Source organism: Grampus griseus (genome assembly GCF_964374135.1).
Source record: "Grampus griseus genome assembly, chromosome: 1".
Lineage (NCBI taxonomy): Eukaryota > Metazoa > Chordata > Mammalia > Artiodactyla > Delphinidae > Grampus > Grampus griseus.
This window is the reverse complement of record NC_139017.1, coordinates 169,220,126-169,243,974: the sequence shown is the minus strand read 5'-3', so window position 1 is coordinate 169,243,974 and position 23,849 is coordinate 169,220,126. Positions and strand designations below refer to the sequence as shown.

The following is a 23,849-nucleotide window of genomic DNA, read 5'->3' as shown; positions in this document are numbered from 1 at the left end:
GACCTCCCGATGGCTGTGTTAGCAGGATGGGGGAAAGGGGGTCTGGGGCAGAGGAGCATCGCCTCTGGGGGATGCAGCATCATGGGGATGGCATCACGCATCTTGCCCTTTGACACGCCAGGCCTTCGCACATGCTCTTCCCCCCACCTGGAATGCCTTTCCCTCCACCTCCACTTGACATCTAAGAGGTTGCATTAGGTGTTGTGTTTTTTTCAGGGATGGGGGACAGTTGTCCCTTGTGGGAGGAGCCTAGACCTATCTGTATAACCAACATTTGAAGCCACTGGGTAAGAACAGGATGGGGGACAGGAGAGCAGGGTCTGAGTGTGGGTGTGGACACTTGCTGAGGGACTTTGGGTGTGTGATGTTACTTCTCTGTGACTCAGTTTCTCCCATCTGTGGTGTGAGCACATGATCTCTGAGGCTCTTCCAGCTTGACTCAGGTGAGCTTCCAGAACACAGCTTACGTAGTCTGCACATGACACCATAGCAGGTGCTTTGTCAATGCTCTGGGGAATGAATGAATGACAAAACCTAGATGTACTCCACAAATATCAAAGATGGAGATGGAAAGGGAGGGGAGAGAGAAATGAAACAAGAAAAGGGAGAAAGCAGGAGTGGGGAGGAGGAAGACCATCTCTGCCGCTTTCTCTTCTCCCTTCCCTGGTTTCCTCTTCTCACCAGCCCCCTCCCCCATGCTCCTGAGGGTGCAGTTTCAGAGCCCTGGCTAGGGGGCTCCTTGCTAGCATTCCTTCTGCTGGATCAGGGATGGGCACGAGGCCCAAGCTTGATGGGGGTGGAGAGTCAGTTCAGCCCCCAGGGTGTCTTCAGCCCTGACGGCCGAGGAGCTTGATCAAGCCCTTCTTGCAGCCTCCATCACCTGGACCTGGGACAGAAGTAAATTCCTGTCCTGACAGCCCATCCAGGGCCCGACTCCTGGGCTCTCTGCACAGAAGCAAAGGCCTTCACCTACCCCTAGGCTTCAGGGTGGAAATTAATGGGGATGATGTGGTGGGAGTCATGGCTATGGTCAAGGTCATCAGGTGAGGTCTCTTCCAGCCTGTAAGATCACTCAGTGATCCTGGAACATCCCAGGAAGGGCCTGGGTGTGGAAGTCACGTAGTCCAAACGCTTCATACTGTAAATGGGGAAACTGAGACCCAAGGAGGAAAGGTAGCCTTCCTAGGGTCACAGTTCAGGGCATCTGGGGGAGAACCAAGCCTGGAATCTAGGCTTCCTGACTGCCAGCCCTTGGCACAAGCATTTGCTCCCTTCCTCCAACCTTTCCTTTCTTCCTTTCGTTAGTTTTTGCAATATTTTCCAAAAATGCAATAGTGTCATTGTTTAAATGATCATCATTTAAGAAATACTAAACTATAAATAAGTTTTAAAAAGAAAACAAAAATTCTGTCACCCTGAAGGTTAACATTTGTTGGTCTTTTGAGTGTAGTGTTCTATAATGTATTATGCACACTTTTTCCAAAAGTGGGATTGATCTCCACACACTGGTTGTACCTTGCCTTCTTCTTTTTTTTTTTTTTTTTTTGCTGTACGCGGGCCTCTCACTGTTGTGGCCTCTCCCGTTGTGGAGCACAGGTTCCGGATGCGCAGGCTCAGCGGCCATGGCTCACGGGCCCAGCCGCTCCGCGGCATGTGGGATCTTCCCGGACTGGGGCATGAACCCGTGTTCCCTGCATCGGCAGGCGGACTCTCAACCACTGCGCCACCAGGGATACCCCCTTGCCTTCTTCTTAAAGTCAGGTTTATTGAGGTGCAGTGAATATTCAGTAAAATTCTCCCCCTTTTGGAGACTATAGTTCTAGGAATTTTGACAAGTGTGTTTCATCATGAAACCATCCCGAGTGCTATGTCATGGACATCCTTCCGTGTCAGTAGAAATAACCTAAATGCCCAGCTACAGGGGTTATTTTTTTAAAGGAATGGCTGGGCCATAAGGTATTTAACCAATCCCCTAAGGTTGGGCAGAGAGGTTGCTTCCCAGCCTTCACGCTGATAAATAGTGCCGGGGGGAACATCCTTCCTGTGCTCAGGAGGGATCTGAGACTCAGTGCCGTGGTGGCCTGCAGGTATGCACAAAGCACCCGTCCATCTCACCGGGCCCCCACCCTCTTCCTCCCTCTCACCTGGCTGTAGGCAACCGTCTGGATGAGGGCTCGGACGTGGAGTCAGAACCCGACCTCCCTCTGAAACGTAAGCAGCGCCGCAGTCGGACCACGTTCACAGCCGAGCAGCTGGAGGAGCTGGAGAAGGCCTTCGAGAGGACTCACTACCCGGACATCTACACCCGGGAGGAGCTGGCGCAGAGGACCAAGCTGACGGAGGCACGCGTGCAGGTGAGGGGGCGCCTGGGGCTTTGTGCTGTGGGCATCATCCGGAGACCAGGATTGGGAAGGTGGGAGTGGCCAGGGTCAGAGGGTTTAGTGGGCACCCCCCCAGGGTGGGGATGGAGGTTCTGCAGCAAGTGATCCAGGAACCGTGTAGGCAAGTATTGCCCTGGCACTTGGTACAGAGTAAATGGGCAGCGAATGTTGACTGATTAACTAATCCCTAGGCAGTCCCAGGGAAGCCAGGAGCGGCAGTGAGGACTTGGATTGCCGACAAGAACTTCGTGGGGGGGCGGGGAAGGGGGTAGGAGGGATGGAGGAGAGACAGAAAGGGAGAGGAGAAAAGGGTGAGGGAGGGAGGAAGGAAGGACATTGGTTCAGCCACAAGAGAGGGAGCTCGGGGAGTAGAAAAGTCTCCAAATCTCTGAGGAGGGGAGGAAGTAATCAGGACACACATTCCAGAAGAGACGTAGCTTCCTAAGATGGGTAATGAGTTTCCTGTTACGAGAAGCATGCAAGCCGACTGGGAGCATGTTCCTGGTGAGTTAGAAGCATGCGGGGGAGGGTGGGCAGGCCTAGAACACGCCCTCTACACCCTCAAAGTGCGTGCCTCCTAATCAGTGGGCCTGGGGGAAGGGAGGGCATGGAAAGAGCAGAGTCTGTCTGGGGTTCAAGGCCTGCAGTGGGGTGGGGGGACTTGCCTCCGCTCCCCAAGCTGTGCTCTCGGATTCCACGAGGTCTACAGTTCTCTAAGTCAGAGTCTCTAGGGGCCCGGCTGGGACGGGCTCAGGCTGGGTGTGTCGGGGAGGGTGCAGAGGAGGAAGAGAGGGGTCTGATGAACAGCTCCTGTGGGGGCCCATTCTTGGCCCGGCTTCTCTGTGAATGGGGGAGGCGGGTCTACAGAGATCCCGCCCCCAACTGTTCACTGGGGGCACTTCCATCTTATCCAAGGGGGACCAGCCTTGCTTTGGCACCTACCTTATGCCAGCGGCAGTGCTGGGGGCTACTCCCACGTGACCTGGTGGAAGCGCAGACCGCCTTCTCAGGTCGGGATGGCCACTCCCCAAGCCGCAGGCACAGAAGCTGAGGCTCAGAGAAGCGACATGGGGGGGATACAGAGCCCAGCAGAGGCTGAGCTGGGCCTGGAACTCAAGCCTGATGGATGCCAAGCCCAGGTTCTAGCCATTCAGAAGGAAGAAATGGACTCAGAGCCTGGGATTTGCAAAGCAATAAAGTTCTAGAAGCAAAGTGGCATTTAAGCAATCCGGGGACCCGCGTACCTCCCTCTGCCCTCCCCACCCTCATCTTGGAGTCGGGGACCCTTGGCTGCCCCTGAGGGAGATCCTGAGGAGAAGGGGGCAGGCGGCAGCAGCCAGCTCATCTCATTCCTTCCCCTCCTCTCCGGGGTGATACCCGAGCCTGCCCCCCAGCCCCCAGCCTCCCTCCCCCACCTCTGATCCCCCTGCAGCTGTTCTGGGCACATTCCTGGGTGCTTTCTCATTCCCACGTCTGGTGGCCATGGCTGCTTCCCACCACCTGGAAGCCTGACCGCTCCTTGTAAAATTTCTTGGCTGTCAGGGCAGTGCTTTTATTGGCCCAGGGGACTCAGAAACAGGTGTCACTCAAGGTCCAAGGATGGAGGGGGGCCTGGGAACAGGGGGGGCAGCCAGAGCTCAGGCAGACTCATGGTGAGGGGACCAAGGCCGCCGTCCTCCACCTCCCCCCTCAGGCTCTGAGCTCCCCAGGGTGGGGTGGGGTCTCCCCACAACCCTTAGCCTGAGAACTTGGCCTGATCCTAGCCGAGGAGGGATCAATACATGTTGAGTTTTTAAAAAATAAATAAAGGCGGACCCCAAAATCAAGACAGGAATAACAGAATATTTGTCCCAGAGAAGAGAAGGCTTGGAGGACACGGCTGCTCTGAGAGGCCCCTCGGAGTGGTGGGGAGACCAGGGCCGATAGGACCATGTCCTAAATCCCATATAAAGGTCTGCAGGGACAAAAACACAAGATTGGGAGCCACAGGCCGGGTTCCCATCGGTTTCTGCCTCTGATCAGCTGTGTCACCTTCAACAGGTCAGCTTCCTTTCCTGAGACTTAGTCTCCCATCTATAAATAAAGGGATCAAGCTAAATGAGCACTAAGGCCCTTAAAGCTCTAGGATCCTAACTTACTGACTATCAGAGCTGTCTTGTGAGGTGATGAGATCCCTGTAACCGGAAGTGTTCAAGGAAAAGTGCAATGTCCAGTGGATCGGAGAGCCTGGTGAGAGGGTTCCTGCTGTGGACAAGGGAGCAGGGACCTGAAACCCTCTGAGCACCGCTTTGATTTTAGGGCTGATGACTTCTAAGGTCTTGGCGTCTGATTCTAAGAGCCCGTGATTCGGGGGTTTTGCAGTCCTATGCCATCACATTTCAATGGTGCCGGGAGACGGGATACTGGAGTGGTTCAGAGTGGTCTCGGAGCCAGACGCCCATGTGTGAATTCTAGCTCCATCACTTACTCCCTCGGTCCTCAGTTCCCTCCTCTGCAAAATGGAGATGACAAAAATAGGGTCCACTTTGTTCTGAGGATTAAATGATTGCACGTAAACACACAGACACAGAGTCAGGAAGTGCTTGGCACACAGAAGTGCCCTGAGTAGGGGCCATTAGTATTAAACTCCACCTATTCTTAGTGGTTCCAATTCTGGCCACCCTTGAAACTCCAGGGTCATTCATCTGGCAGTCATGTTGGGTACCTACTATGTGCCAGACACTGTTCTAAGCACAGGGGATTCAGCAGACAAGAAATCCCTGCTGTCATGGGGCTGATGTCCAAGCAAGCAAGGAAGCAGGTAAATATATGTCAGGCGGGGTTCTATCAGTCAAGTATGTCACCCCCTCTGCCTCCCTTCCAGCCCTGCTCCCCAGCAGAGGGTCGGGAGCCTCCTGGTGAAGCCCCGCAGGGCATTATGTGGTGTTATATGGTACCCCCGATGGCTGGTGAAGACGCCCCATCTCAGCCCACAGAAAGCCCAACCACCGTGAAGGGTAGGAAAGGGGCGTGAGGCAGGAGGACGCATGCCTAGGGCCCAATGACTCCTTTCCCTGGAAGAATCTTCATTTCTAAACAACTGGGGTCCCGAAGCCAACCTTTGCATACATCTTCCTTGCAGGTGAACAAATCTGTTTCGTCCTGAGCTCCAAGATCCCTGAGCCTGTGTGTTTCTTCTAGAAACAGAGGCTGCAGGTCTGATAGGTCCCGAGGCCACCCCAGGTGTCTCCCACAACTGCCTATGAAAACATCTCACCCTTCAGATGACCAGCACCAAGAGACCAGGGCTGTGTGCAACTCTTTACATATGGCCCCAAATCATAACCCTGCTATTTGCCTGGGGGTGGGCTGGGCACATTCTGAACAGAATTGCATTTTGGAGGCACTAGAGGGACTGGCTAAGTAATAACTTACGCCACATCTTTTCATTACACTAGATGACATTTATGATGCATTTCTATGCGCCAGGCACGACGCTCGGCACCTTACATACATAATCTTCATCATTCTCACTGTAACCCTAGGAGGTAGGGACGATTCGTCTCTCCACTTCGTAGGTGAGAAACCTGAGATTTCTCTAAGAGAAGCAACTTCCTAAAGACACACGTAATAAGTGACTGTCCTGGGACCCGAGCCCAAGTCTGTCCGTCGTGTCCTTTTCCTCGGTGCTACATTGAAAGAAGGGCCAGGTGAAATGTTCAACTCGGTAAACTGATGCTTCCTACAGTGTCCTGCTACCAGGGCTAGGTGTTGAGGGAAGGACCAAAAGTAAGTAATAAAATCCAGCCTCTACTTTTAAAGAACTCAACCCTGAGCAGGGATTCTGGGTGGGACACTGGGGCCACCACTGTCCCTCCTGGAGCCTCCATTTCCCCATACATAAATAGGAAGCTTGAAGTACATACTGGCTAAGAGCCTTTCCAGCTCAGCCATTGGAGGCTTTCCAGCAGAATAAGAGTTGTAGATGCTGTTCTAAGTAAACACTTTGCCTGTGTTAACTCCTTTGAGGTCCAGAACCACCAAGAAGGTAGGTGGTTCTTAGCAACAAAGAAAATGAGGCCCAGAGGAATAATGGAATTTGCCCATCTTAGCTAGGAGTCAGAGGCAGGATTCAAAGCCAGGCAGTTGGGCTCCAGAGTCCCTGCTCTTAACCATCATGTCACACTTTGTGAGGACGGAGGTGCCTGCTGTGGTGGAGGCAGCCCTGGGGAGACAGGACAGTGAGGAAGAAGCGAGGAGAGGAAAAAAAAAGCAAAAGACGTGTCCTCTCCTCCAGGAAGTCCTCCTGGATGCTGAGAGGAGTTGGAAACCCCGCCTCAGACCTCCTTATAGCACCTTGCTTGCCACCTCATCTGAGCTGACTGCAGCAGAGAGCAGCTGTCCTTTGACTTATCTGTCGCGTGCCCAGGCCAAGGGCAGCTTGAGGGCTGGGACTGTGTCCTGCTCACCTTCTATCCTTACTGTCCTGCTTGACACAGAGTGGAGTCCCAGGAACAGTTTGAGATGGGAAGGAAGGAAGTAAGGAGGGCGGGAAGGAGGAGGAAAAGGAAGGGAAAGGAAGGGGAAGGGCGAGAACGCTTCCAACTTGGTTGAGTCCTCTTTGTTTGAGGAACAGATGACCCATGCCGAAGAAACAGCTGCATGCAGTGAAACTAGAGCACGGCGTCCCAAACTTAAGTCTTTCTCTGACCATCTTCAGGACTTTGGCCACGTTTGCGTATTATCTGTATTGTCATTTACTTTTTAAAATAAAATTACTGTTTTTTTTTTTTTGTTTTTTTTTTTTTTTTGCGGTCTGCGGGCCTCTCACTGCTGTGGCCTCTCCCGTTGCGGAGCACAGGCTCCGGACGCGCAGGCTCAGCGGCCATGGCTCACGGGCCTAACTGCTTCGCGGCATGTGGGATCTTCCCGGACCGGGGCACGAACCCGTGTCCCCTGCATCGGCAGGCGGACTCTCAACCGCTGCACCACCAGGGAAGCCCCAAATCAGTGTGTTTTAAAATAAACATGCATATCACTCTCATAAAAAGGAAGGCAACTGGAAACACTCACACAAGGGAAAACAAGACAGCATGGGAAAGTCCTGCCGGAATACATCACCTGCCAGGGCGTCCTCCCTGTGCTTTAAACAGGGAGACTGGCGAGTGTTAGGAAGGATGCCGAGCGCCAAGCTGAGACTGTCTCTTCCACACGCCCCAGGCCCAGAAGAGATGGGAGTGGTTCAGGGTTATTTATCATCTGTGTTACTCACCTTTGGGGATGTCTCTCCACCTCGGAGTGTAGGAGCCCCACCCTTTGGGAAATGCTGATTTAAAACAAAGCCGTTCCCCACACCCTCCGTCTGAAGCAGGGAGCAGGTAACACTGCCTCAGTCGGACTGGCAGACATCTGTCCCGCCCAGGACGCCCGTGGGGAAGCCCTCGCTGCCTTGGGGAGGTGGGGAAAAGCCAGGACCTTCATTTTATTTGGGAGCCAGTTTTTGGTCTTGATTTCGCTGCCACATCTCCTTTTTCTGTGAATCCTTAACGGAAGGAACAGCTGCCCTGTTCATCCAGCTTGGTAAGCTGAACACCGTTTCTCCCCTCGGAGAAAGGACAGCCGATACCAGGGGCCATGAACACCCCTCCGTCCCTGCTGAGACCGCCCTCAGGTCAGCAGACATCGTCCAGAGGTTTGGGTGTCTTAAATGATCCATGCCAGGGGATCCGTGTCTTCACCCACCAGTGGGGGGACTCCCTACCGAGCCTTGTGGCCAAACACCAGCAAAGGCACACCAGAGCCATCTCTGCCTTCCACTGTTCATTTGTTTGTTCGTTCATTCATTCATTCATTCATTCATTCAACAAGTATTCCTATAGAGCTGTGAGCCATGGGCCAGGAATTCTTGGCTTCTGCCTGTGAGGCTTAGGGCCTGAAGGGGAAACAAAGAAACAGATAAAGACAATAATTGTTTGTATGAGGCAGCTCACAGCTGGAGGCCTCCTCATAGAAGGGGATGGGGACCTGCCTGGACTTACTTTTGAGGCAGGGATTCCTCATTGGAGCAGGGGGGAGACATTTCTGCTGAGCCCCGCAGGCCGAGGAGCCAGCCCTGGAAGAGCGTTTAGGTTGGAAGGAACATCGTGTGCAAAGTCCAGAGGTGGAGAAGCATTCTCTCACAGCAGCCCCGTTTTTCACACTCATTCTTGTATTAATATTTCTCTGGTTTGTCCCAGGGAATTTGCTGCAAATCCAGACACGAAGGTTCTAGGAAGTCAGACTGATTGAAGTTTGAACCTCACGTCTATTACAGACTAGTGGTGTGGCCTTGGTCAAGTGATTTGACCTCTTTGAGCCTCAGTTTCCCCTTCTGTAAATGGGACTAGAAGGGCAGGCCTCACGGGTCTATGTATGAACAGACGTACGAAGAGCTAGCACAGGTCTTGGAGGAAAGGGAGACCCAAAGATGTTAGATTGGGCTTCCCCGGTGGCACAGTGGTTGAGAGTCCACCTGCCAATGCAGGGAACACGGATTCGTGCCCCGGTCCGGGAAGATCTCACATGCCGCGGAGCTACTGGGCCCGTGAGCCATGGCCGCTGAGCCTGCGCGTCCGGAGCCTGTGCTCCGCAACGGGAGAGGCCACAACAGTGAGAGGCCCACGGATCGCAAAAAAAAAAAAAAAAAAGATGTTAGGTTATCTTCCCACTGGTGCTTAATCAATCCTTGTGTCTGTGGAAGGTGGGCTTTCCTAATCAAGGGGGCCCATGCAGCGAAAGCCAAGCAGGGTCTAAGGCTCCTGACAAAGAACTAGACTTTCACATCTGAGTGTGGCAGGTGGGTCTCAATTCAGGTGGGTTCTGGATATGCGGCCTCCTCCTTGGGGGCTTCCTGGAGGAGGTGAGGAGTGAGCATGTGTATGAACAAGGGTGGTCACACATCTTTGAGGGCGGGAGCAGCTGCAGGGAAAGAGCACTGGACTGAGAGTCACTCAGACCCGGCTGTGCCTCGCCGACCCACCCTGTCACGTGGACAAGTCCCCCACTCTCTCTGGGTCTCAGTTTGCTCATCTGTAAAATGGGGATCATGATAATGACCTCCTCATTGGGCGGTCGGGAGGACAGAATGGGATTGTACCTATGAAATCACTTTGCAAACTGTTCCGAGTTGCAGGGAGGTGAGGATCTCCTCCCACGGAAGAGGATGCTGGCTGGATGGAGGGTATAGCCGTGCCTCAGCTCCCTGCCAGGAGCCAAGCTGAGGGCTGTCCATGCTCCGCTCTCCATCCCCCAGGTCTGGTTCAGTAACCGCCGTGCCCGCTGGCGTAAACAGGCAGGAGCCAACCAGCTGGCAGCATTCAACCACCTTCTGCCAGGCGGCTTCCCGCCCACCGGCATGCCCACGCTGCCCCCTTACCAGCTGCCAGACTCCACCTACCCCACCACCACCATCTCCCAAGGTGAGTGCGCAGCCCCATCCAGGCATCTCAGCCACACCTTTTCATTCCCCTCCACCCCCACCCACTCCTTCCTTCCATAACAAAGAAAGAATAAGAGGGTGTTTGGTTTCTCTTTAATGGCTGCCTGGCTGCTTTCATGGGGACAGCCTATTAAGACAGAAGAGATGGGGTCCTGCCCTTGAACTACTAGGCTCTGCACCCAGGTGAAGATAAACAAGGTCGCCTCCATGCACCTGTTTAGAACAGAGCTTCTCAAACTGTAAAGTCACATGCGTCTTCTGGGTCTTATTAAAATGCAGAAGAGATGATGGTGGGCAGAGAAGAGTAACTCCCCTCCCTCCCTGGCTCCTGGCCCCCAGTCTGCCCTCCCCTTCCCACCCTCCGCCCCCAGCACACATTAAGAATCCTGCTACTTGACTTCGGCCTCATGGAGCCCCGTGGCCTCCTCTTAAAGGACTGGCAGGCTAGAGTTCTAGAAGCTGAGGAGAGGCCTCCCTGTGATTTTTGATGAGAAATTGAACTGTGGCCAATGGTGATGGTCCCATCTGCCGGAAGGCCTACGTGGAGGGGCTGGGACAGAGAGGAAGAGCAGCCCCGCAGCTAGGAACAGAACGGCAGTTCCAACTCTGAGCCCCCACTCACTAGCCTTGTCACCTTGCACAAGGGCCCTGAGCCCACTGAGCCTTAGTTTCTTCATCTGTAAAATGGGAATCACTGTTGCTTCATACCTTTAGACACTATTTGTAAGCGCACCTGGTGAGTGGTCGGCACTCATAAAGCGCTATGGGGACAGGCCTGGGCAGATTGACACAGTCCTCACGGAGATCTGACTTCCAGTCCAGATAATGTTTATTGAGCACCTACTACGTGCCAACCACTGAGAACAAGGCCAGCACGTAGTGGGTGCCTAGAGGTTGTCTGGAATGTTGACTGGTGGTCAGTCAAGACTTGCCAGTCCGTAGTGTCCTGCCCGGAAGCCAGTCGTCCCATCCCAAGTAGCAAGAGAAGGTGGTCCCCTCCCCGCTCCATCTGATGGAAGGAGGCTGGGAGAAGGAGGAGGCTCAGGTCTTGCCTTCCAAACAGGAAGTACTTGCCCTCCCTCGCCCTCTGGGGTGAGGCCACTTGCTCAGGCCCTCTCCTGGGTCTCTCCACAGATGGGGGCAGCACTGTGCACCGGCCCCAGCCCCTCCCGCCGTCCACCATGCACCAGGGGGGCCTGGCTGCGGCCGCTGCAGCCGCAGACACCAGCTCTGCTTACGGAGCTCGCCACAGCTTCACCAGCTACTCCGAGAGCTTCATGAACCCGGCAGCGCCCTCCAACCACATGAACCCTGTCAGCAATGGCCTGTCTCCTCAGGTAGGTGTCCCCACACCCCGCCCAAGGTCCCATCACCAGATGATCGCCAGTCCAGCCAGCGAGGGCTCTGGGGGACACAGGCTGACTCTCCCTTGGGGAAGAATGGCTGTTGGACACCTTGAGAGAGTTTAAGTGGGAGGCGGGGGTGCTCCTTCCACCTGCACTTGTCACTATTCTGTGACCCTTCACCCTGGGTTTATCTTCTTCAAGCCACAGACCTGGGTGACCCAGCGGGCAGATGCAGAGAAAAGGTTTCCATCACAGGTTTCCATATTTCTCACCACCCAGAGCTTATTAAACTGGCCCATCACCCCCCTCATGGCTGTTCAGTCCATAAAAGTCAGGCATTTTCGGCGCGTTGATGGAAGCCTTGCACCATTTCCTATGGGATGCTGACTGGTTGGGGCTTTGTTCTAGAATCGGGAGTCTTTCCTGGATTCCATCCTGGGCTCCGTCTCCCACTTTGGTCACTAGGAGTGACCAATGAGTGAAAGAAAGGACCATGTACTACTGGTGGAGAGAACTGTGGCAATGGGTGGGGAGGGGAGGGATGGTTCTAGCCTGGGAACTCTACTCTCATTGGGTCTTGGAACTCTGTTTACTCACATGTGGTTGGTTGCTGGTTAAGTCACTCATCGCCTGACGGTGCTATTAGAAGCGGTGGGACCATCTTTAGATGAAGCCAGAAAGACAAGGCTGAGGCTGATGTGGTTATTGGAGGGTTTGGGGAACAGGACTCAGTGATGCTCGAAATCCTAGTAAAGTGGAAGAACTGCTGAGCTCATTTTTGTCGCTATAACAGACTCTCAGATATCTGTGGGGGAAAGAATTGAATCCAAGTCTCATTTTACCTTGCCTCCCATTTTCTGAGACACCTCTGTCATGTCTGTGGTGAGAACACATGGGGTGCAAACTTATCTGAACAGCTGTAACGTGGTAGAAAAGGTGAGGCTTGGAGGGGGTTTAAATCCCAGCTCCTCTGCTCAGGGTGTTAGGCTAGTAAGCATCTTTGAGCCTTAGTTTATCTCCCATTAAACAAAAGAGTAATTAAACAGAGAGCTGCTAACCTCCTAAGAGGGGTGTTCTCTGCATTCAATGTGCTAACAGGTCAAAGCACTTAGCACAGAGCCTGGCACAGAATAGGGGCCAAATAAACATTAGTTCTCTCACCCCTGCCCCGCACCCACCCCCACCACCCCGGCCATTCCAGGACAATATAGTTGGCATGAGAAATGTGTTACCTAAATAAAAGGACCAAAGAGAAGGTCAGCTACATCCCCCCAGGCCACTTCCACCCAGCTACCTGTTTTTGTAAGTAAAGTTTTATTGGAACACAGCCATGTCCGTTCATTACGTATTTATTTATGGCTGCCTTTGTGCTACAACAGCAGAGTTGAATAGTTTCAAAAGAGATCACATGGCCCGTAAAGCCTAAAACGTTACTGGCCCTTATAGAAAAAACTGGCTACCGTTGGTCTAAAATATTCCCCCAAATGTTCGATTTCTGCATGTTTGGGGGTCATTCCTGTTTGCCTCAATTAACGTGTGTCGTTGAGGACTAACTGTATTTCAGTTCCATCATTTACTTATGGGTAAGATCCCTTTCCCTCTCTACACCCCAGTTTTCTCATCCGTGAAATGGGGTGATGTTAGCCCCTACCTCATAGGGTTGCTGAGGACTGAATGAGATGACCTAGGTAAAGCACTTAGGCCAGGTCCAGTGCAGAGCTGAATACCCGGTGAACCCACGCAGCTGAAGGGAGAGCTCCCAGGGGTGAAGCAGCAGGTCCTCGTGGGCCCCACATTGGGAGGGTGATGCAGCCTGTAGACCAGAATGTTTTTCCAGTAGAACCTAATTGGCCTCTTTGGGGTTCAAGGCCACCAGCTCCATCTCATTAGTGCCAAGGACTAACTGGCCAAGCTAACCTTCCAGAGCCAGGTTTAGACATGACACGATCCAGAGCTGGCTGGGTAAGGATGGCTGCAGAGACCCACAGTGTCCACACTCGAGAATGTGGTCCAGGCCTGGCCTTATGATACAAAACATATTGGAGGAAATCGGGGGGTGTTGAGATCAAGTGGGCCTCCAGCTCACTTTACAGGTGGAGGGCTAGGACGCGTCGGCTGGGCCAGGCCTGAGAGTCCGGGGCACCCGGCTCCCTGACCACGGCTCTTCCGTGTACACCCATCTCCACGTGGGCTGAGGTTCGTCCCCAGAGCAGCGCTTCTGTCACAAGACAGAGGAGAAACTAGCAGATTAAGGGGCCCCTGGCTTCCGGAGCCTATGGTTCAGCAATGGTGTTAAAGAGATGTTCCACGCACTGTCTGAGCCCAGAATTGAACCTCAGGGAGGGAAGCAGAAGAACGGAGAGAGCCTGACCCACTAAGGTGAGCAGCCAGACCAAAGCCGACCTTTTCCCCACTTGAGCTGGACCCTCACCCCTCCTCTGAGAGACCCTCAAGGCTTCCGCCCCGTTCCTCAGGGCAGAGGGGCTGTGCGGGGCGTGACGGATTGCGTGAACTTTGGAGACCCATCGGGAGGTTCCCACCAAAGGTGTGAAGACAGATGGAGGGTCTGCCAGGGGCCGAGGGGACCAGGAGGTGAACAGCTGCTAGAGGGCAGGGAGAGGGCTGCGTGTGGGGCGGACGTGAGGGCAGGGTCAGGCTGCGTGTGCTTCTGCGTGTGTGAACCTCCGGGTTAGGCTACAAACACTTCCTGAAGGAAGGGGGCAGCGAGGGGGTGTTTAGGGTCTTATACAGAAATCCCTGGCATTTCCCTGTACTCCTTCCCCCATCTGACAGGCCAGCTACACATGGTCAGCAATCTCTGTGGTCTTGGGGTTCTCCACCAAGAGAGGTTCATTACCATGTCTGTCTTCCCAGCAGGAGGGGTTTCTCCATAGCTCACCTGGGCAACAGGGGGAGGATGGGCCCCACTTGGGCTGCGGGGCCAGCATACCCCTCCCTCATCCAGGATCGCAGGTCCACGGTTGCCCAGGTAGCCTCGGCCCTTGTTCTTAGAGAAGCCCAAGGGGATGCGGTCGGGGACCCAGCTGGGGCTCTGCTGAGCACCTGCTTGTCTCACTAACCGGCTTGCTGCTGCCTGGAGAGGACCTGCCTCCTCCCCGTGGGTTGCCCCGGGTCCTGGCCTCAGACCCAGCCTGGGAAGTGGGTGCTTCCAAACCTCAGAGCCTCCACGGAGAGTCTGCCCAGCAGAATCTCACAGAAAAGCCATTTACTCATCTAAGCTCTGGGCCTGTCCTCTGGCTCTAACATAACACACAGCTATGGAGTGCCGGCTGTGGGCCAGGCACTGTTCTCGGCACTTGGGATAAATCAGTGAACACAGGGATGCAGGTCCCTGCTCTAGTGGAGCTGCCAGTGTAACAGGACAGACAGACAATAAACATAATAAAACAGCAAGGCATGCAACATGTTTAATAACAGCGTGGACGAGGACAGCTAAGCTTTCTGAGCCTCTGTGATGTTCTGACCCTGTTCTCAGTGCTTCCTATAGACTAATCTACTCGAGCGTCAAACCCTGGGTTCACCCGTCGTTTCCAGAACCCGAGATTGTACCCACTCACACTGCCCTCCTGCCTCTCAGAAACGGCCACACATGCTCTCTTTTTGAGAGACTGGCTGGCAGCGAGGAGAAATCATCTCGGAAGCCAGTCCCTCCTTCTCAGTGGAAGGGAAAGCTCCTTCAGCCCATGTCATGGATGAGAACACTGAGGCCTAACTCAGGTTAGGGGCCAACAGGCAGAGCTGAGTCATATGAGAGGCTTAGATGACCTTGAGGCTTGGTTCCCTCGGGGCCTAGGCCCTCACCCACCCCCAGAACCCAGCCTGGTAGGATTAGGGACTCAGCACGTGGATGGCCCTGGCTTTGCTTGGAAACAACTCTTAGAAACAAGCTCAGGACAGCTTAGGACAAAAGGACCCTTTTGTGACATCACTTCAAGTGATCGGATTCCTGCAGGTGGATCAGTTCATACCAGCCCACGTGTAGGAATCACGAGCAGGGCACAATTTTAAGGGCGGTGGGCAGAGATAGAAAGGGGACACTCAGGTCCTTAGAGATTCCCCGGTCTGATGGGGGAGACACAGCCCCCAACCTGAGGAGCTCTCAGTCTGAGAGGAGGGACACGACTCTGTCCTCAGGAAACCCCTTGTCCTTAGATGCCCCAGTCTGATGGTGGAAGCACAGCCCTGTCTTGGAGAGTTCCCAATGTGATGGGGGAGACAGGCCACGGGGGCCATTCATAGCCGCAGCACTGACCAGTCAAAGCTCCCAAGCAAAGCATCAGGATCAAGGTTCTGCCGTTTCCGGGGTCATGTGAGCTGAAGGCCACAGGCAGGCTGCCCTGTGCTGGGGTCTTCTCCGGGGCCTGTGCAGATGTGTTACCAGGGGCAGCCCGAAGCAGGAGCTGCCTTCTCCCCCAGGCTTTCTTAGATGCGGACTATCAGAGTTGGCAGTGGAAACTGAGGCCCAGAGAGGGGGAGAAAATTGCCCAGATCACACTGTCAGGTTAGCAGCTGAGCTGGGACCCGCACCCAGGGCTCCAGACACCTCACCCACAGCTCCCGCCGCTGCTTCATGGGAAGGGGGAGTTTCTCTCCTGCCACCACCCCTCCTCTTGCCTCTTCATGACGTCCCTTGCGCATCGTCCCCTTTGTTCCTCTCTGGAGCTTAACGTGGAGGAACCTGTAAAGGGATTTACATATTTACAATTTCCCCCATGTGGAATTAATGAAAGATAGTCTCTAAGTGTGAAGTTAATCACACGGCTGTGATCACAGTACGCCAAGCCTCGTTGTCCTTTCCCTCCTATAATAGTTACAGTGACGGCTTACGTAGAATGAACGCTTACCGTGGGCCAGCCGTGAATGGGCTAAGTGTCATACCAGCTCTCACTCAGCCAGTCTTGGCGGCTACCTTGTGACCTTGGTTTACAGATGAGGAAATGGATTTGTCCAGGGTCATCCATCCATTCGCCCATCTAACAAGTATTAATTAAGCCCTACCACATGCCAGGCCCCGTGGTGGGTTCTGGAAAGTGGCAAAGCTAGGATTCAGATGGTCTGGCTCCAGAGCCCACTAGGCTGTTCTCTTTTATCTGCCCCGTAAGATTGGTCCTGTGGTCCATATGGGGAAACTGAGGTCTGAGGCCACAGTGGCAGTTAACGGCATGGTCAGGTTCATGGTTTACACCTTCAAGCTCCCCCTTCCTCCCTAGACCTGTAGGAATAAAGCTCAGGGCTTTTCAATTCTTTATGAACGGGGTCTCCAGAACGCCCCTCCATGGTAGAGTCCCACCACTGCCCTCCTGGCATCCTTTGAGGCCTCCAGGAGAGCCAGTCCGGCAAGGAAAGACACCCCATCAGCTGATCACCTACGGGATGCCACATCCCCTGTCAGCACTTTGCTTCTGTGAAGTTACTCTGGCCCCACAGAACTTGGGAAGAGAGACTCAGAGAGCTTAAGTAACTTGCTGAAGGCCACAGAGCAGGTGAGTGGTGGCGATGCAATTCTAAGGCAGATGTGCCTGACCCACGCACCTCACCTTCTCATCACCCTCAGCGGGATGAGATGGAGAAACCTCTCACACTGCGGACCTGAGCCAGGGCCCTTCGCGCGGTGGCCACTGGAAACTCCCTTTGCCTTTTTCTCCCCTCACTTCCTCTGTGTGTTTTTTTCCCCTTTATTGGCGACACCGCGTTTATAATAAGCATTTAAAATGAGTCTTGCTGGACCAGGGACAGGGAAGGAGGAGGGCGTAAGAGATTTGTCGGCAAGAAGACGGGGAGGGGGATCGTGGGGTGTTAAATAGCCCAGAATTTTTAAAAAACTGATGCAAATCACTGGTAGGAGAGAAAATTATGTGCAATTACGTCCTGATATTGGAAGGTTTTGCCTAGCCCAGGCAACAAGATCTCATTAACAAGCAGAAAATAAGATTGAAATGGTGTGTAAAAGGGCTGAAAAATGAATTTGAATGCTGCGTTTGTCCACAATTACCCCCTCCTTCACACATATTTTATTGCAATTTTTTTATTATTCTTAATCTCTCCATTCCTCAAAGCAGATTGGGGACATCCTGGCATTACTGGGGCGTCGGGAGGAGGTGTGGAGGATTTCCTGCTCCCCTGAAAGGAGACCCTTCTCTCGCACATTTTCCAAGGTTGGGTTTTGGAAGGATCAGAATTCATTTCTCCGGCTTAGCGGGTTGTAGGAACATGAGGCTTTAACCCCAGCCGAGTGAGCGCGCCTCTGGGCCCCGCCCAGCCCTTCCTTTTCCTCCCTTCCTGGCGGCCCCTTTGCCTCCAGCTTCCTTCCCTTCGCCTTCTCAGGGTCTCTTCCAGGCTCGTCCTTTCCCGGGAAGTCTCTCCTGGGAAGCCTGGGGCAAGAGAAACGGCCTGACCTCTGCCAACAAGCAGCCCTGAGTTGGAGTTCTGGTTCTGCCACTATCTGAGTTGCTGTGTGGCCCTGGGGCAGCTTGCCTAACCTCTCTGGGCTTCCTTTTCCTCATCTGTAAAAGGGAGTGATAATCCCTACCTCTCAGGGGGTGCTGTGAGGACTAAGGGAGATTTGAGTACAGTGCCTGGCACGTAGTAGGTGCTTAATAAATTCTCCACCCACCTCCCCCTTCTGTGCCCTGGCCTCCCAACTCTGTTTTACTGCCACCTCATTTCTTCTATCTCTTTCCCCCTTTCCTTCCCACCTGGAAAATGCCTGAGTTGGTTTCCAGTCTTGGGAAGAGAGGGTGACAGGGTGCAGGTAGCACCCCTCTCCGCAGAAAGCACAGGAAAGGCCATCTTCCTCCCTCCGCCCTCAGGTCCCAGGGAAAGATGAGCTGGGATGGAAGGAGTGACCGGCTCCAGTTGGAAGGACAGGCTGTGACGCTGGTTTTTCCCAGGATTAGGGGAAAGCTAACTGAATCACCTCAGCCACCTACCCATTGCTCATGGTGACCACTGGTGATGGTGTGGGGTCAGGGGTCAGCTTGTGGAAAGGACCGAGAACCTGTGGCCAGATTTTCTTGGACTTGAAGCCAAATGCCCTTTTGCAGTATCTGCCCTCCCTGACTGGCTTTCACTGCACCAGTAACAGCCCAGCTCCCAGACCTCCCCCACATCAGCCAGCCACATCTGCCAGCCTGAGTCACAGCCCTGATCAGGGTACTAACTGGAGGTCGTGAGGAGCGTCCACTTACCTCATCAGGCCTCCGCACACCCCCAGTGCCCCTTCCCCACAACTCCCGGCCAGGCCCACCCTGGGACGAGGATGAGCTGCAGGCTCAGAGAATCAGCCATGGGGTCCCAGGCGTCCTCAGTCCTTCCAGCCCCTGGGCAGACAGACCTGCCAAGACCCTGCTCTCATGTCCAGCTCTGCCTTTGGCCATGGTTAACCCACCAGTGGGAAAAGCTGAGTTATTTCCCCCCGGGCGGCTGGCCAAACAAAGCCACCTGCTCACGTCAATCAGAGGCCCAGCTCCAGCCCACAGGGAGAGGCCTGGGCAGAGCCTCGTCTCCTGTGAAAACAGACTCGTGTTTATGTCTCTGCCTTTCTCACCCCTTTTCCTGGGTGGAGGGGACTGAGTGGGTGGTGGACAGAAAGATGAGACCGGAATCAGGAACTTTCCAGAATACTGGTGATGGAGGCGGGTCATGCCTGTGTGCAGGCCCTGCTAGGAATTGGGGGGTCTAGCTTATGGCCTGGCTTCTGGGTGACTGCGGGATCTTTTCTTTTTTCTAAAGATTTTTTGATGTGGACCATTTTTAAAGTCTTTATTGAATTTATTTCAGTATTGCTTCTGCTTTTTATGTTTTGGTATTTTGGCCCCAAGGCATGTGGAGTCTTAGCTCCCCAACCAGGGATCGAACCTGCACCCCCTGCATTGGAAGGAGAAGTCTTAACTACTGGACCGCCAGAGAAGTCCCCAACTTTGGGGTCTTTTTACCATTGAGGGCAAGCCTGGCTTTTTCTCCTTAGAGGACTGAGTGGGATTCTGGGAAGACGGCATTTTGAGCTCATCTCCCTGAGTCTGGACAAGGGCTGTGGATTGAGGGCTGCCCTCAAGGGATGCTCTGGGCCTCTTTTTTGTCCACTACTGATACATCTATAGCAATCAAGACCCTATACCTTGAGAAGATGTGGGCAGGAGCTGACCTCTGCCCCTCCCCATGAGCAGAGTAAGGCCTGGTATAAACAAGCGGGAAAGAGGAGACCTAGATGTTTCCACACACCATTTGATGTCAGGGACCACGGTCTTCAGTAGGACCCCAGGCGAGGCAGTGGTACTCTGTGTATGGTGATTCATTCTAGCGACACACAGAACTCAGTGTCTGGCCCATAGTAGGCCTCCAGCAAGTGTTGGTGAACCCCCAGGAGTATTGCAGGCTTGACTACACACAGCTGTGGTCCGTACCCAAGAGAGTTTTGAGGCAGCTGATCAGTTAGTTTGAATGTTAGTATGTTCAATTGCCTTCAAATTCATTTCTCTGGCTCCTGTTACTAACACAATGTATAGGGAGGCACAAAAAGGAAATAACACATGGCTGTCTCTGCTCTTACCGAGTATGTTTTAGGGGAGACAGTACTACCCCCATTGCACCACCAAAGAGCAATGAGAGAATCAGTTATTGACAGTTGAGAGGGATTTCTGGTCAGACAAGATAGGAAGAGCAGAGGAGTTTGGAAGAGGGAGGGCATTGTCAAAGAAGGCTTCCTGGAGGAGGAGTCTCAAAGGGCAAGGTAGCATTTGCTCAGGGGAAAATAAGGGAAGGGGTAAGAGGTTGGTGCAGACTGGACAGCAGCAAATAATATGGCAAATGCTAAAACAGTGTCTAATTCAGATACATCATGGGCTGAGTGAAATGATCATACAGACTAGGTTTTGGATCCCAGGTCTTCTATACTTACTTGCTATGTGACCACAGGCAAGTTACATGAGCTCACTGAGCCTCAGTTTCCTCATCTGGAAGATGGGGCCAATACTGGTCACCTTGTGGGATTTTGAGAAATAAATGAGACTATTCATGTGAAATACCTAAAACTATGCCTGGCAATAGAGGGAGAGCTTAATAAGTGACAGTTTTTCCCTCTTCGCTTCTCCCTGCCCTAATTAGAAATTGGGGGCGAGGGGAGGGAGGAGAGATGGATCGGGAGTTTGGGATTAGCAGATACCAACTATTCTATATAGAACGGATAAACAACACGGTCCTACTGTAGAGCACAGGGAACTACATTATATCCTGTAATAAACCGTGCCGGACAAGGGAGAAATTGAATTAGCCATTCTTTTCTGGGACTGGAGGTCCGGCTCAGCCCAGGCCAGGCCTGGTCACTGGCTGGAAAGTCAGGCGGTCTGAGTTCCCTCCAGACTTTGCTTCTAACGCACTGTGCGACCTTGGTAGATGCCTTTCTGCTCTGGGCCTGAGTTTCCCTATCGGTGCAATGAAAGTGAGAGGCCAGCTTCTAGTCAGGAACCTTCCTGATGAGAGTCCGTGATTCCCGTGGGTTCTTTGTATGAGCACGTGAGTCCCAGCCTCTAGGTCTCTGGGAGGGGCCAGCCTTCCTCTTCACCCTCCTGGGGCCCCAGCCTGGGCCTGGGGAGCTTCCCAACAGGCTGGGGCTTTAGCCAACCAGACCTGCCTGGCTTGGTGGGAAAGAATGCAGATAGCGGATTTGTCCTTCTTTCTGATTAGCACGGGGCTGGGGCCTCTGAACCAGACAGTCCCGGCAGATAGAGGGGAAGAAAATGAGAGAGATTAGCATTTAATACAGCAGGCAGACTCAGAACTGCTGAGGCCCGTCCCTGGGGTCCGCAGCAGGAGGGAGGCCTCTGGGATGGCAGGGCAGCCGGACCTGGGAGGCCAGGCACGTACCCAGATAGGAGAGGCAGGAGTGACTTTGAGGGTCCCCAGAGGGCCATACTGTCCCCTGCCTCCAAGCCTTGGCACCTACTGCTCCCTCGGCCTGGGTCTCCTCCACCATCCTGTCATCATCTCAGACTCACTCTTACTTACTTTTAAAGACTTGGTCCCTTCCAGGAAGCCCTCCTGCACCCCCTTATGCTGGGCTAGTTGTGCTTTCCCTGTGCATTGATCACATTTTATCAGTATATTAAAAGTACCTGTGCTGGTAGACAAATACTAAGTGATAATAACAATGGTTCCATTTTCTGAGCCCTTATACCACAGGCCAGGTGCTGTGCTAAGCCCGTCATACGGATTATTCCATTTAATCTTCATAACATCTCCTTTGGACGGGGAGGGCCCGGACTGATTTCTGTCTTACAAATGAGGTGGTGGACAGTGGCACCATGCAGTTTAAACAATTTGTCCAAGGTCAGGAACTAACAAGTGTCAGGGCCTGGACTTGAACTCAGACTGCCTGGCCCCAGTGACCATGCTCTTAGCCAGTACGTGTCACAAAAATGGTCTGTTTCCCACTCGCTGGTGAGATCTCTGAGGGCCGCAAACTCTTTGATCTCGGCTATTCCCAGTGCCCTAAGGGGCAGGAGAGGAGAGGCGTCAGGATACCAGCTCTGGAATCCCTGGGCCTGTGCCCAATCCCCAGGACCATCACTTCCTAGCTGGGTGCTTCCAAACAGGTTCTTCTCTGCCTCGGTTTCCCCCTCTGTAAAGTGGGGCTCATAAATACTTCCCATCTCATGGAACCAGTCTGAGGAGTAAGCGTGCTGATAGATGCAGAGCAGGTTGGCATCTCGCACGATGCCGGGTAGCTGTTTGTAGATGGGGGCTCCCAAGGCCACACAGTGAGCTGGCGCAGGACCAGGCCCCCAGCTAATTCTTCTCAGCATCTTTGAGTTCCCCTGCTCCTTCCTGCCTCCCTGTCTACCCTCCTGCCCTGCCCCAGCCTCAGCCCCAGGGTTCCCCCCTCTCTCCAGACCCTCCCACCAGTCCCTTCTCTCTGCTGGCCCTCGCCCCAGCTGGGAACATTTCTCCAACACCTTCAAGGGCTTGGGACAGGTATTTCGAGCTTCCCCTGGGAGTTTTGCTGTGGGGTTGAGGCTGATGGGGAGGAAATGGGCAGAGGAGGCTCCTCTCCTGGGGCTTCTGGGAGTATCCGAGACCTGGGCTAGTGTCCCCCAGGCATCGCGAGCGACCTTTGGAAGGTCAGGCCTGAGTGCCACCCCAGCTCCTGCGGGGTAATTCGGCCAGTCACCACCACTCTCTGCTTCCCTTTCCTTCTCAGTGACGAGAGCCAGCACTTTCTTTGGAGGGAGGACAGTCTCCACCCCAAGCCCTGCGCAGCCAGACTGCCCTCCCCCCGTCCTCCTCCAGCCAGTCTCCTCTCCACGTGCCCTCCCTCAGCCCAGAACTTTCTCTTGGGCCCAGCTGATGGGAAATTAACCGCTGCTTTCTTTTCTGCACTGATTTTCTTCCGCTTCCTTGTTCTCTCCTTTTCCCGTTTCCTCCCCCCAATCCCCAGCTCTCCTGCCCCTTTTCCCCTTTTAGCCCCATCTGCATCCGACCCTCTTTTGCTCCATCCTTCCTTCTCTCAAATCCAGTCCCCTCCCCCACTCTCTTCCCCCTAATCTCTCTCATTCTTCTCCCGGCTTCTCCCGCAAACACCTCTTCTTTCTCCCCGTCCAGCCCCTCCCCGCCCCCTCACCCTCTACTCCCTCCCGTTCTGTGTTCCCTCTTCTCCCCTTCTCTCCTCTCCAGCCCGCTGATGGTGAGCTCCAGGCAGGGACCGGGCGCGGTTCCGGCCCGGCAGACCCGGGTCGGGGCGGGGGCATCGAGGTGGGGGGATCGGGCGGGATCCGCGCGGCCGCCCCTCCCCGCGCTCCGCCGCCTCCACCGCCGCCGCCGCGCGCCTTTGATCCATGGCCCGAGGCCGCCTGACAGTGGAAAATGCGGGGAGACAAAACCACTCAGTCAGAGTGATTCCCAACAACTGTCTCCCCGAGATAAGGACGCGCTCGGGCTCGGCGACCTTCTTAATTCCTGCGGCCCGGGCCTGAGATCGGGGAGCAGCAGCGAGCCTGGCCGCCGCCCGGAACGCCGGGCCCGGCGCGGGGCTTGCGGTTGCGGGTTCTGCCTCCGTCGGCCCAGCGGACGCGCGCACGGTGGTTGGTGGCCGGTGGCCGAGGGCCAGGGGAGCGAGTGCGCTCCGCAGACAGGCACTTCCTTGCTTGGTAGCGCCTCCAGTGAGGGCTTCCTCCCTCATTCCCATCCTCCATTCAGTCGCTTCTCTTAGCCAAGGATGCACTTGCTGGGATGTTCTCACCCTCCCTTCTCATCCCTTAGCCAAGCCCTCTTCACTTCCTCTGAGAAGCTTCCCGTCCTCCAGTATGGGTGGCCGCACTCCTTCCCAGGGTAACAGATTTGCCTCTGAATTCGAACTTTCTGGATACTGCTCTCTCCCCCTAAAGCAAGAACCAGGCTTTTCTGGGGGCGCGTGGCCCCAGCACAAAGCCTGGCTCACAGCAGGGGTCTGATAAACAGCGGTGGGCCCGCATTGGACACAGCATCCATCGTATGCCCAGCCCCACGGTCCCTGCCTTCAAAAACCTTCCAGTTATTTTGGCAAAAGAAAGCAAAGGAAACCAGGCGCCAGAAGGCTCCACAGAGGAGGGGATGCCCCAGACAAGAGGATGTGGGGAGGTAGGGAAGCATCTGTGGCCCTCACACCCACCTGAC

General features: G+C 54.2%; 1 protein-coding gene across 2 annotated transcripts in view; it reads left to right on the top strand.

Moving 5' to 3' along the window:
• PAX7 (paired box 7) overlaps positions 1 to 23,849 on the top strand; it is a 99,474-nt gene that overhangs the window by 51,510 nt on the left and 24,115 nt on the right. For both annotated transcript variants that reach the window (XM_082670027.1, XM_082670028.1), the window contains exons 5-7: positions 2,155 to 2,354; positions 9,652 to 9,817; positions 10,972 to 11,174. In XM_082670027.1, coding sequence (XP_082526153.1) covers positions 2,155 to 2,354; positions 9,652 to 9,817; positions 10,972 to 11,174 — 569 coding nt within the window. The remainder of the gene's footprint in view (positions 1 to 2,154; positions 2,355 to 9,651; positions 9,818 to 10,971; positions 11,175 to 23,849) is intronic.